Source organism: Scomber scombrus, unplaced genomic scaffold, assembly GCF_963691925.1.
Source record: "Scomber scombrus unplaced genomic scaffold, fScoSco1.1 SCAFFOLD_394, whole genome shotgun sequence".
NCBI lineage: Eukaryota > Metazoa > Chordata > Actinopteri > Scombriformes > Scombridae > Scomber > Scomber scombrus.
The window spans coordinates 1-12,713 of record NW_026910711.1 but is presented as its reverse complement, the minus strand read 5'-3'; the positions used below and the strand labels follow the sequence as shown (position 1 = coordinate 12,713).

At 40.1% G+C, this 12,713-nt stretch overlaps 1 protein-coding gene across 1 annotated transcript; it reads right to left on the bottom strand.

The window, feature by feature from the left end:
* Window positions 1-6,183: 6,183 nt before the first annotated feature.
* On the bottom strand, window positions 6,184-12,706 carry LOC133977250 (kinesin-like protein KIF11). The gene is made up of 7 exons (XM_062415350.1): window positions 12,570-12,706; window positions 11,235-11,395; window positions 10,385-10,503; window positions 8,345-8,567; window positions 7,542-7,714; window positions 7,329-7,439; window positions 6,184-6,378 (listed from the first exon to the last, which is right to left on the bottom strand). The coding sequence occupies exons 1-7, from the start codon at window positions 12,704-12,706 to the stop codon at window positions 6,262-6,264; spliced, it is 1,041 nt and encodes a 346-aa protein (XP_062271334.1). The 3' UTR covers window positions 6,184-6,261.
* Between the last annotated feature and the right edge of the window lie 7 nt (window positions 12,707-12,713).

Below are 12,713 nucleotides of genomic sequence, written 5' to 3'. Positions count from 1 at the left end.
CTTCCGCTTCTCAACGCAGTGTGATCAACTGGGTGTTGCCAGATGTGGGTGTAACGACGGAAATCATCACCGTGCTGACCAAAGACCCGGAAGATTTTGCTGTTCTTGTCACTGCCGGATTAAAATGAGCTGAGTATTTATTTATATGTATCTATTTCCTTCCCTTCGTCATCTTTACTGACATATAAAACAATTATAACAATTTCCTTTTACCGCAAGAATACAGAATATATATACAAAAACATAACAAAACAAATAAACAAACAAACCCTGAGGTATAAGAAGAATAACAGCTCTTATAGAGTTTTAAAAACATAACTAACAAATAGTGTTGTATTCCAGATCGATCTTGGTCTTGACTCGGTCTCGGACGAGAGACTATGAAGAAATACGTGTTCCGTTTTTGTAAACATTGTCAGGAAGGTGATAATTCTCCTTTATTTTGTATTACTAAGGTCATAGTGGGTGATGGTGGTGTATTATGGTGCATTATATTGAATGGTGTAATATTTTGTCCACCCATTTAACATACATGAAGCAAAATATTCAGGTCATCACTTACTTTGGCAATGTTAACAAAAACTGAAAAAAGTAGCCTAGAATTTATAACAGAGTTGTTGTATTGGATCGTTTTAATTAGACCTAAAGAAGTGGTGACTGTACATCATCACATCACACACACAGTCCTACTGTACATCCATTTATATTTTACTATGATTCCGACATAAAGCTTTTTCTTTTTAGCAAAGGAATAATGTAAATGTTGAGTCACATGATTATGATAACAGGAAGTGGTCTCTTGCATTGGTTTGGTCTTGATCTTGACTCGGTCTCCCTTAAAGTCTTGGTCTTGTCTTGGTCCTGGGTTAGGTGGTCTTGACTACAACACTACAAACAATAAAACACTAAAGGTATTATAATCGTTTCTAGAGTCTGTTGAATTATATAAAAGCTGACCTGAGTTGATGTGACCTGTTTGACTTGTTTTGTGAAAACCACAAAGTTTGGCCTTTTTACTCGTTGATAATCTTTGATGAATATGAACATTACAGAAGCGTATTGCTGCCACGTCCGAAAAGAAACAAGCATGAATATCACGTAATAACGTGAACCGGTCGAGGCAGACGGTCACCTACTTAGTACAGCCCGGTTCTGTCTGAGGTTTGTCTTCAGTGTCACTGCTGCTCATGTTGGGTCTGTTTAATTTACATTTAAAGAGTTTGGTCTAAACCTGCTCTATGTGAAAAGTGCTTTGAGATGACTTTAGTTGGGATTTTTTACGCTATATAAATAATGATTGATTGATTGATTCAGTTTCAGATTCAGACAACTTTATTTATCCCAAATGAGCACATTCATTTGCAGTTTTCCCGCGTACATTAAACCAACAATCAATCCAACAATGAACAATTAATAGTACGAAAACGTTAAGAGACATAAGGACAATCAATAAAAGACTCTGATAATCTGTCAGACATGATTGATTGATTGATTGATAGGTTTCATTGCTGCCACGTCAGAAAAGAAACAAGCATGAATATCACGTTATAACGTGAACCGGTCGAGGCAGACGGTCACCTACTTAGTACAGCCCGGTTCTGTCTGAGGTTTGTCTTCACTGTCACTGCTTCTCATGTTGGGTCTGTTTAATTTACATTTAAAGAGTTTGGTCTAAACCTGCTCTATGTGAAAAGTGCGTTCAGGTGACTTTAGTTGTGAGTTTTTGTTACGCTATATAAATAATGATTGACTGATTGATTGATTGATTGATTGATTGATTGATTGATTGATTGATTGATTGATTGATTGATTGATTGATTGATTGATTGATTCAGTTTCAGATTCAGACAACTTTATTTATCTCAAATGAGCAAATTCATTTGCAGCTTTCCCGCGTTCATAGACCAACAATCAATCCAACAATGAACAATTAATAGTAAGAAAACGTTAAGCGACATATGGACAATCAATAAAAGACTCCGATAATCTGTCAGACATGATTGATTGATTGATGTTATACCTTCATACGTTCACCTTTATACCTTCATACGAGATACGTTTCATGTTATCACGTTTTAACTTGATACTCATGATTGAATGAGGAAACGGTGTGCAGAGAACAGATAGGATGTGGTTCATTTACATGTTTTAAGTTGTACTTCATGTTAGGATTGAGACATGATGAGATCCTGCTGTTATTGATCACAGTGGATGATGCTGTGATCAATGTTTTGGGATTTTAAAATGAATGAAGCTGTTTACCTACAGAAGACTAATTCATGCTGCTGAATACAGAAGCATGAATGAGTCCGACTCTCTTTTTAATAGAGTCATTCATTAATTGACCTGTAGGAGGAGCCACCACAGTCTACAACCATTCACTCACTTTAAGGAGCGCACATGTTGTGGTGTGACTCATTTTATGGTGTGTAAAGACAGATCTCTCTCCGTATCCTTCATGGCAACAGCGTGTTTTAACCACAGATAAATCCTCCCACAGCTGGAGGCAGTGGCGGAGTGGCCGTCAGGACGATCGGGAGTTTTCCCGGTCGGCCGGTTGGCCACCGAGGTCCGGTGGACGTGTGTAAGCCGGCCCTATGCGTTATACATCATTATTGTACTTCAAGGCTCTACCCTCCGCGAACATCTCCAAGGCTATACTATTTAATAAAGGAAACGTCCAACCAACATTTATACCACTTGCTTACTCTCTTTATCTCATTCATGGTTACCCTTCACACTCTTAATTTAATTAATTATTCAGGCGTTACAAAGCTTTCATGGTCATAAATAATAAAAAAAAACCGAACTGCAGTTTCATTTTTTTTTGCTTGTTCTTGAATAACGTAGAATGGAGCAAAGACTCCTGGGATTGCAGGTCAAGTCTATTTTCGGAAATGTAGGGGGATATAATGAGCGGCCCCACGTCTAATGGCATCACCCTAAAGATACGGTGGCTTTTTAGCCCCACTCCGCCCCTGGCTGGAGGACAATAATCTGATCAGATAGAGTAGAGGGTTTGATGTGTCTCTCCACTAACCAGCAGCGGACCGTTTCATGACACCGTGGTATAGATGATAGATAGATAGATAGATAGATAGATAGATAGATAGATAGATAGATAGATAGATAGATAGATAGATAGATAGATAGATAGATAGATAGATAGATAGATAGATAGATAGATAGATAGATAGATAGATAGATAGATGTAAACTTTATTGATCCCTTGGGTATATGGAGACAGTGTAGGAGTACATCACCTCTATCACGTTATTATATGAAACCTTTTACCTTATCATGTGCTAGATCTACTAATACTTCTCTTTTTCTGGTGTGGCAGCAGTACGTGTCTATAACACACTATCAAATCCCGCATTGACTTTAAGATTCTACTCCTCACTTACAAAATCCTTCCCAACCTGGCACCATCATATCTCTCTGAACTTATTCACATCTACACACCTTCCCCAACTCTCCGATCCTCCTCTTCCAACCAACTCTTTGCCCCATCTGCCAACTTAACTACCATCATGGGGTCAAGAGCCTTCAGCCGATCTGCCCCCCCGCCTCAGGAACTCTCTCCCACCAGACATTCACACTTCTGACTCTGTTTCCACCTTTAAATCCCGCCTGAAAACGCTCTTATTCAGAGCTGCATACTCTGTCTCACACTAACTATGCAATCACGTTCTTGTTTATTTGTTGTACTGATGCACTTTATAGTCACATTCATATTTATTTCTTTACCTTTGCACTTAAATGTTACCTGATTTATATTGTTCGATGTACTGTTGTTGTGTTTTATGTGCCTTGTAAGGTGTCCTTGAGTGCTTTGAAAGGCGCCTTTAAATAAAATGCATTATTATTATTATTATTATTATTATTATTATTATTATTATTATTATTATTATTATTATTACTAGATTAGATTGTACTTTATTAATCCCTCAACGGGGGAATTTCACTTGTTACAGCAGCAAACAGAAGCAAAAAAAGATGTGTAATATACTACATTAAACAAATGGGGGCATCCACAACAAACAGAAACCCTTAAACATAAACAATAAACAAACAAGTGCTAAACGAGTACGAAATGTATATGTCCAAAATTCACCGTTAAACAGACAGGGGTGGAAAATGAGATGTTATCTTTTTTATTTACTTTGATGTTACTAGGCAACTCATTTGCACCTAAGTTAACATTTACCCAAATAATCTTTAATATATTTCGCATATTTTGGATTTTATGAGGATACGTTGCCCATATTTAGGTATAAAAACGTATATATGTATCTCCTGGTGCACGTTGCCAGGAGATCGTTATATTAATCAATGTGTCTGACGGTAAAGACACTCATATATGAATAAATGATATTCAGCTTTTTAGCAGACTTGTTGAGCTCTTTTGGACGTGACGTGACACATAAACCACATGTATGAGAGATACGACACGTACTAACGTCACTTTTCTGCAGGCAGTTTCAGGGGCAGCTACAGAGGCAGGGCTTCAATAACTCGGTTAACATTTTCGACTGTAACACTTTTAAAAGCGAAACTAAAATACTTCATTTCAGGCTTGACCTCGTGCGTCCATTGTCACAGTTTAACACATATTTAGCAGGAATGGGAAGTAACTAAGTACATTTACTGACTTTACATGAACTAAAGTATAGTTTTGAGGTTCTTATACTTTGAGTATTTCCATTTGTTGCTATTTTATATCCTTTTTTATTTACTTCGATGTTACTATAGGCATCTCATTTGAACCTTAATTAACATTTACACAAATAATTTTAAATATTGTTTAGCATATTTTAGATTTTATGAGTATACGTTGCCCACATTAGGGTATAAAACCGTATATATGTATCTCCTGGTGCGCGTTGCCTGTTTAAGGGTTAAAAAAATGTATCAATCAATCAATGTGTCTGACGGTAAAGACAATAATAATAAGTGATATTCAGCTTTTTATCAGACTTGTTGAGCTCTTGGTATGTGACACATTTAACCACATGTATACACATACTTGCGTAACTTTTCTGCAGGCAGTTTCAGGGGCAGCTACAGCGGCAGGGCTTCAATAACTCGGGTAACATTTTCGACTGTAACACGTTCGAAAGCGAAACTAAAAAAGTTGAGTTCAGGCTTGACCTCGTCTGTCCTTTGACACAGTTTAACACATATTTAGCAGGAATGGGAAGTAACTAAGTACATTTACTCACTTTACATGAACTAAAGTACAGTTTAGAGGTTTTTATACTATGATTATTTCTATCTGTTGCTATTTTATACTCCCCACCCCCCCTCTCTCTACTACATTTAGGAGGGAAAATTAGGTACTTTCTACCCCACTACGTTTTATTTGACAGCTTTAGTTGGGATTTTCCCCATTGTGTGACTAATAAAGGAATAAAGTAATATCTTAGTTACTTATTTTTAGATGATTTGTGGATTAGATTGGGTTTAATACTTAATTTAAATCACTTTGAAGGTCTGTTTTCATCAAAATATCTTGTCCTCAACATAAACATATTCAGTTATCTGTCACAGACTAAAGAAACCAAAAGGATATTTATATTTAAAGGAACTAGAACCAGATGTTTGTACTTCTTTAAAAAAGAAATTGAACCCCAAACCTGCTTTTTATAATAACTATAGTTTAAAGATATGTTTTCTGTATTTACACTAAATTTAGGAATATAAAATCACATTAGAAATTCTCTTTAGATAATTATTAATTAGTTTGATCTAGTTTTTTTATTGAGAATTCATTATTAAAAGTAGGTGTATTTATCCTGTATGTTTCACTCTGCTGTTTTCCTGCCTAATAAACTAAATTAATTAAAAGAAGCTGCTTTATTCTCCCAGTTGAAACTTATAAAATGTCAAAAATGACATAAAAACTCTCCACATGTCAGTAATGGGTGGAAATTATAAAGTTAACAGCGTGTGCATCCTATCTTCTATTTAAAAGGTTTCAGCAAATGTTGGTTCCTCATTTTATTTAAGAACATAAAATCCTTTTCAGCTCTCAGAATAAAAGAAAGTTTACTGAAATAATTAAATTAAAAAAGAGAAGAAAACGTTTAAAAACAAGAATAAATCTCTTTAATTTTAAAATCAACTTGAAAATTAAGACAATCACAAATATGATATTAAAACAAGAAGTGACACAAAGTTCATTAGACAACATACTAACAGTTAGAATACAGATAAAACACCACAGTAATAATAATGTTGATTTTAAAGGAATAAATGTTATAAGTGGTTCTGACAGCGGAGCGGCAGTCGGGACTTCTGAGGCGTTGACGACGCTTCGTTCTCGTGAACTTTCGGCCGGCCGGGAATCTTTGACTCCTTTCCTCCTTTCTTCTGCTGCGAGTTACAAATGATATAGAATCAGTTATATAATAATAATAATAATAACAACAACAATAATAATGTGCAAAACATGTATTTAACCCTCCTGTTGTCCTCGAGTCAAGGAAGGAAGGGAGGAAGAAGGAAGGAAAGGAGGAAGGGAGGAAGGAAGGAAGGAAAGGAGGGAGGAAGAAAGGGAGGAAAGGAGGGAGGGAGGAAGAAGGAAGGAAAGGAGAGGGGAAGGAAGGAAGGAAGGAAAGGAGGGAGGAAGGAAGGGAGGAAGAATGAAGGAAGGAAGGAGGAAGGAAAGAAGGAAGGGAGGGGGGAGGAAGAAGAAAGGAAAGGAGGGAGGGAGGATGAAGAAGTAAGGGAGGAAGAAGGAAGGAAAGGAGGGAGGGAGGATGAAGAAGTAAGGAAGGAAGGGAGGAAAGGTAAGAAGGAAGGAAGGAAAGGAAGGAGGGAGGAAGGAAGGAAGGAAGGAAGGGAGGAAGGAGGGAGGGAGGAAAGAAGGAAGGGAGGGAGGGAAGAAGGAAGGAAGGAAAGGAGGGAGGGGAGGAAAGGAAGGAGGAAATAAGGAAGCGAGGAAGGAGGGAGGGAGTGAGGAAGGGAGGAAGAATGAAAGAAAGGAGGGAGGAAAGAAGGAAGGAAGGAAGGAAAGAAGGAAGGAGGGAGGGAGAAAGGAAAAGAGGTTGGGGAGGAAGTAAGGAAAGAAGGAAAGAGGAAAGAAGGAAGGGAGGAAAGAAAGAGAGGAGGAAGGGAGGAAGGAAAGAAGGAGGGAGAGAGGAAGGAAAGACAGAAGAAAGGAAGGAAGAAACGGGGATTGAGGAAGGAAAGAAGGAAGGGAGGAAAGAGGAGGAAGATGAGGAAAGAAAGAAATCATCTCTCTCCCTGTTTTATGGAAACCTGACTGCTGCTTTAACACTAGAAACACTGTGAATCTGAACTCTTTATTTCTTGTTTCTCACCTTGAAGAAAGGAACTCGTTTGCTCTCGTTGAAGACGAGGTTCTCATCGATGAAGGACGGCTCTGTTGCCACGCTGTCATTACAGGTGCTCAGCTCTTCCTCCAGAGAGCACTGCACACAGGAAGAGGAGCAGAGTTAAATAAATATCAACTATAAACCACCTACAGTCAACATGATTAGAGGAGAAGAAGAATCTCAGTAATGTGATCAAACCTGGCTGTGTTTGTCTTCCTCTTCATCCTCCTCTTCCTCTTCCACGTCCTCTTCCTCCATGGCAGCCAGCAGCTCTTCCTGTTTCCTCCTCAGGCCTTCTAGTAGCTCGCTGCGGCTCCGCGACTTGGAGACCTTCCCCGGATACACAAACTCCCTACGCTGAGGGGTGGTACCTGAAGGCAACAGCAGAGGAGTCTCATGAAGTCTCTCCAACAACAACAACAGGAAATATAGAAGCTAACCTTTAAAATAAACACACAGCTGATGCATGTTAAATCCTGCAGGATGAGATCAGCTGATAGGAAGTGTTACCATGGTTACCGGCGGGAACCATGGTGAGGAAGATGAGGAAAGACAGAAAGAAAGAAAGACAAGGGAGGAACATGAGTAAAGAAAGAAAGAAGAAAGAAAGAAGCAAAGAAAGAAAAGGGAGGAAGATGAGTGAGGAAAGAAAGAAAAAGAAAGAAAGAAAGAAAGAAAGACGAGGAAGATGAGGAAAGAAAGAAAGAAAGAAAGAAAGAAAGAAAGAAAGAAGCAAAGAAATAAAAGGGAGGAAGATGAGTGAGGAAAGAAAGAAAGAAAGAAAGAAAGAAAGACGAGGAAGATGAGGAAAGAAAGAAAGAAAGAAAGAAAGAAAGAAAAAGAAGCAAAGAAAGAAAAGGGAGGAAGATGAGTGAAGAAAAAAAAAAGAAAGAAAAGAAAGAAAGAAAGAAAGAAAGAAAGAAAGGAGGAAAAACAAGCTGATGCATGTTAAATCCTGCAGGATGATGTGATCAGCTGATAGGAAGTGTAACCATGGTTACCGGTGGGAACGTCCTCCTGCAGCTCCTCCTGCAGGAAGCAGTGCACCAGCTGCTGGCAGGTGTGGATGTTAGTGTGCAGCTCCGCCTGCTGCTGGTCCAGAACGGTCCGGTTCACAGACGTCTGGTTCTTCACGTCCGTCACCGCCTGGCTCACTTCCTGCCGCCGGTCGGTCACTTCCTCCTCGGTCACTCGGAGCTGCTCGGAGCAAAGAGTCTCCACGCTCTGCAGGGAAGATGCAGGATTAAAGGTGTGATTACAGGAGAGTTAAACACTAAATATGGAATTAAATGAGTCTGAACTACGGACATTAAATCCAGCAGGATGAAAAGCAGCTTTGGCTTCATGTCTTAAACTCGTTTTTCTTTCTTTGTATATTAAAAAAGTTCATTTTCAGCTGTTTCTGTTGTTTCTCTTCTAATTTAATCACCAATTTTTTAGACGCGAAAGCTGAATATTGTTCAAGTTGTTTGTGGTTTTATTCACATCTGGATCCCACAATGGTCTCACTGAAAACAGAAAACATGATGCAATGCACTTTCAACCACATCCGAAAGGGAAGAAGTCAAAACTTATTAACTAACATTAAAGCTGCAGTTGGTAAGTCTTATAAAAGTAACTTTTTGTCATATTTGCTAAGACTGTCACTATGTAAAGGAGGAGGAAGAAAATGAAGGAGAAGAAGATGGAGATGAAAAAATAGACGACGATGAAGATGAAAGAAAAGAAGATGAAGAGGAAGATTAAGGAAGAGAAGACAGAAAATAAAAGAATATAAAAAAGAAGACGAGGAAGATGAAGGAAAAGAAGATGAAGAGGAAGATTAAGGAAGAGAAGACAGAAAATAAAAGAATATAAAAAAGAAGACGAGGAAGATGAAGGAGAAGAGGATGAAGATGGAGAGGAAGACAAAAAAGAAGAAAATAGACGAAGACGAAAGAAAAGAAGAATATAGAAAAGACAAAGGAGACGAAGAAAATAGATGACGAAGAAGACGAAGGAAAAGAAGATGAAGAGGAAGACGAAGGTGAAGAAGACGAAAAAGAAGAAAATAGATGACGAACACGAAGGTGAAGAAGACAGAATATAAAAAAAGACGAAGGAGACAAAGCAGAGGAAGAATTTAAAAAATATTTGCTAAGACTGTCACTATGTAAAGAGAGCATTACATGAAACTAAAATCTGCAAATTGTCAATCACTGCTCACGCACACAGGCCCCTCCCCCTTCCTCCTCAGCTCAGGAGAGCGGCTTCAGGAGCGTAGAGAAAGTAATGACGCAGTAACAACCATCAGCAAGGACCAAACTACCGATACCTCCGTTACCAACAACAGCATACACGGTCAGCCTCCTCTGGGGGAGGGACTTTGGAGGCAGAACAGGAGTGCAGCGGAGAGGGAGGGGGAGGGATCTGAAAGTTGTACTTCTTCAAATTTGATGCTAAGTCCTCTCTCTCCTCAAAGTTACCGACTGCAGCTTTAAAGCTCATTTTTGCAGTATTTATATGATGGACACATGACTGCAGTGAAAAACAGTGAATCTATTTCAGTATATTTGATTTAAAGCTAAACTTCACATCAGTTTGTTTGCATACGAGGCTCCTTTTTTTCTTCAGACTTTATTCATAATTCCTTTCTCTCTTTTTTTTGTCATCTTATTTTATTCCCAGTAGTTTATTGGCATTATATTCTTATTAAAGGTTCAGTCCTACTTCATATAACTTAATTTACCTGCTGAAAATCATTCTTATTGTTCACCAAAAAATCATCTTATGAGCTTCAAATATGATCAATGAACAAATCACTGAATGATGATACTGCAGGAACAGTTTTATGAGGTTTCTGAACATGTTTTTATATCACTTGACACATTTTTATTAAATCAGTTTTAGTGGTTTATTGCCTCCTGAATTACTTCTAACTGCTGGCTGAAAGAGCAACGAACCAACACCACTGAAAAGACGGATTGTCAGTGAAGTATCCTTTAAGTTGCACCTTGTTATTGGACAATAATAAACAGAGGTCAGAGGTCAGAGGTCTTTACCTGTTTCAGGACGGCAGCTTCGGTGGAAATCTCCCCCAGCAGAGTGATCTCTTCCTGGGCTCGACTCTCAGCCTGCTGGCCGACTCTGGAGCTCCACTGGAGGCTACGATCCACCAGAGCTGCAGACACATGAGAGCACGGTAATGATGAGGAGGATGATTTTTAAAAAAGAAGATGAAGGAGAAGAAAAGGCAGGAAAGGAAGACGAAAAAGAAAAAAATAGACGACGATGAAGAAGAAGGAAAAGAAGATGAAAAAGAAGACAAAGGAGAGCAAGAAGATGGAGGAGAAGAAGAAGGAGAGGAAGATGAAGCAGATGAAGAGGGGGTGAGGAGACGAGAGGAGAGGAGGTGAAGAGGAAGGGAGGAGGAGAGGAGGGGAGGAGGAGAAGAGGAGAGGAGGAGAGGAGGAGTAGAGGAAGGGAGGAGGAGAAGAAGACAAAGAATATAAAAAAAGAATACAAAGGAGAGGAAGATGAAGCAGATGAAGAGGAGGTGAGGAAGAGAGGAGAGGAGGTGAAGAGAAGGGGAGAGGAGGAGAAGGGGAGGAGGAGAGGAAGGGAGGAGGAGAAGGGGAGGAGGAGAAGAGGAGAGGAAGGGAGGAGGAGAGGAGGTGAAGAGGGGGAGGAGAGGAGAAGAGGAGAAGGGGAGGAGGAGAAGAGGAAAGGAGGAGAAGAAGACAAAGGAGAGGAAGACGAAAAAGAAGAAAATAGACGAGGATGAAGAGGAAGATGAAGGAGACAAAGAAAACAAAGCAGAAGAAAAACAGACCAACTGAATAACTATATTTCAGTTTAAGCTGAAGGAGTGATGATGATGATGATGATGATGATGATGATGATGAAGGTTACCTGACACAGAGCTGTGGAGGTGAGAGCAGCATCCCTTCATCTCCTCCAGAGTCCGCTGGCTCTCATCAGCACCGAGACGTAGAGAGGAGGCGAGAGAGGAGGAGGTGGAGGAGAGGAGCTCCACCTGAGAGGAGGCCTGACGCTCTACTGTACTGCAGCCGCTACACACACAGAGTCACACACAGTAATACACACACACAGTAATACACACACACACACACACACACACACACACACACACACACACACACACACACACACACACACACACACACACACACAGTAATACACACACACAGGAATACACACACACACACACACACACAGAGAAACGAGGGTTATGATACTGTAGGGAAGTGTGTGTTCCACCACTACTACTAACGGAGCTTTTCCACTACACAGTTCCAGCTCTACCAGGAACCTTTTCCATTACTATAGTTCCTCCTCAACGTGAGCGGGGTCGTCATAGCAACGGCTGCGTTAAACTGCCGTGACTTAGTTTTCTACGCGACACAAACACATAAACAATGGAGGACATGGAGGCGATGGTGTACTTGCTGCTTTATGAGGCTTTCTGTCTCACACAAAGCAAGTTCCTTCCTTCCTTCCTTCTTTCCTTCCCTCTGTCCTTCCTGTCTTCTTTTCCTTCTTTCCTTCCCTCTGTCCTTCCTTCCTTCTTTCCTTCCCTCTGTCCTTCCTGTCTTCTTTTCCTTCCTTCCTTCCCTCTGTCCTTCCTGTCTTCTTTTCCTTCCTTCTCGTCTTCTTTTCCTTCCTTCTTTCCTTCTTTCCTTCCTTCCTTCCTTCCTTCCTTCCTGTCTTATCTTCCTTTCTTCAGTCTTTACTTCTCACTACGTCGTGCTCATGACTCTTCCAGTGACTCTCTGACCAATCAGTGGCCGGCAGTCTGATGATGTCACATTTATGTAACTTCCTACCATCTTTCCTTCCTTCCTTCCTTCCCTCTGTCCTTCTTTCCGTTGGTCTGTCCTTCTTTTCTTCCTTCCTTCCCTCTGTTCTTCCTGTCTTTTTTCCTTCCTTCCTTCCTTCCTTCCTTCTTGTCTTATTTTCCTTTCTTCCATCTTTACTTCTCACTACGTTGTGCTCATGACTCTTCCAGTGACTCTCTGACCAATCAGAGGCCGGCAGTCTGATGATGTCATATTTAGTATCTTCCTACCATCTTTCCTACCATCTTTCCTTCCTTCCCTCTGTCCTTCCCTCTGTCCTTCCTGTCTTTTTTTTCCCTTCCTTCCTTTGTTCCATCCTTCCTCCTTCTTCCTGTGTGTGAGTGTGTGTATATGTGTGTGTGTGTGTGTGTGTATGTGTGTATTGTACCTGCTGACGTTCTCCTGGATCTTCTGCAGAGGTTTCTTCAGAGCTTTAGAGGCAGAGCGCAGGTCCGTGTAATCCTGCTGCGTTTCCATGGTGATCAGGTTGAGCTGGTCCTGTAGGCACTGGATGGTCTGCTTCATACCCTGA

Coding starts and splice junctions, on each gene's coding strand:
- LOC133977250 (XM_062415350.1), bottom strand. CDS start 12,706: ATGAAGCAGACCATCCAGTGCCTACAGGACCAGCTCAACCTGATCACC. Junction 11,396..12,569: donor ATCCAGGAGAACGTCAGCAG/GTACAATACACA, acceptor CTGTGTGTGTAG/CGGCTGCAGTACAGTAGAGC. Junction 10,504..11,234: donor CCTCCACAGCTCTGTGTCAG/GTAACCTTCATC, acceptor ATGTGTCTGCAG/CTCTGGTGGATCGTAGCCTC.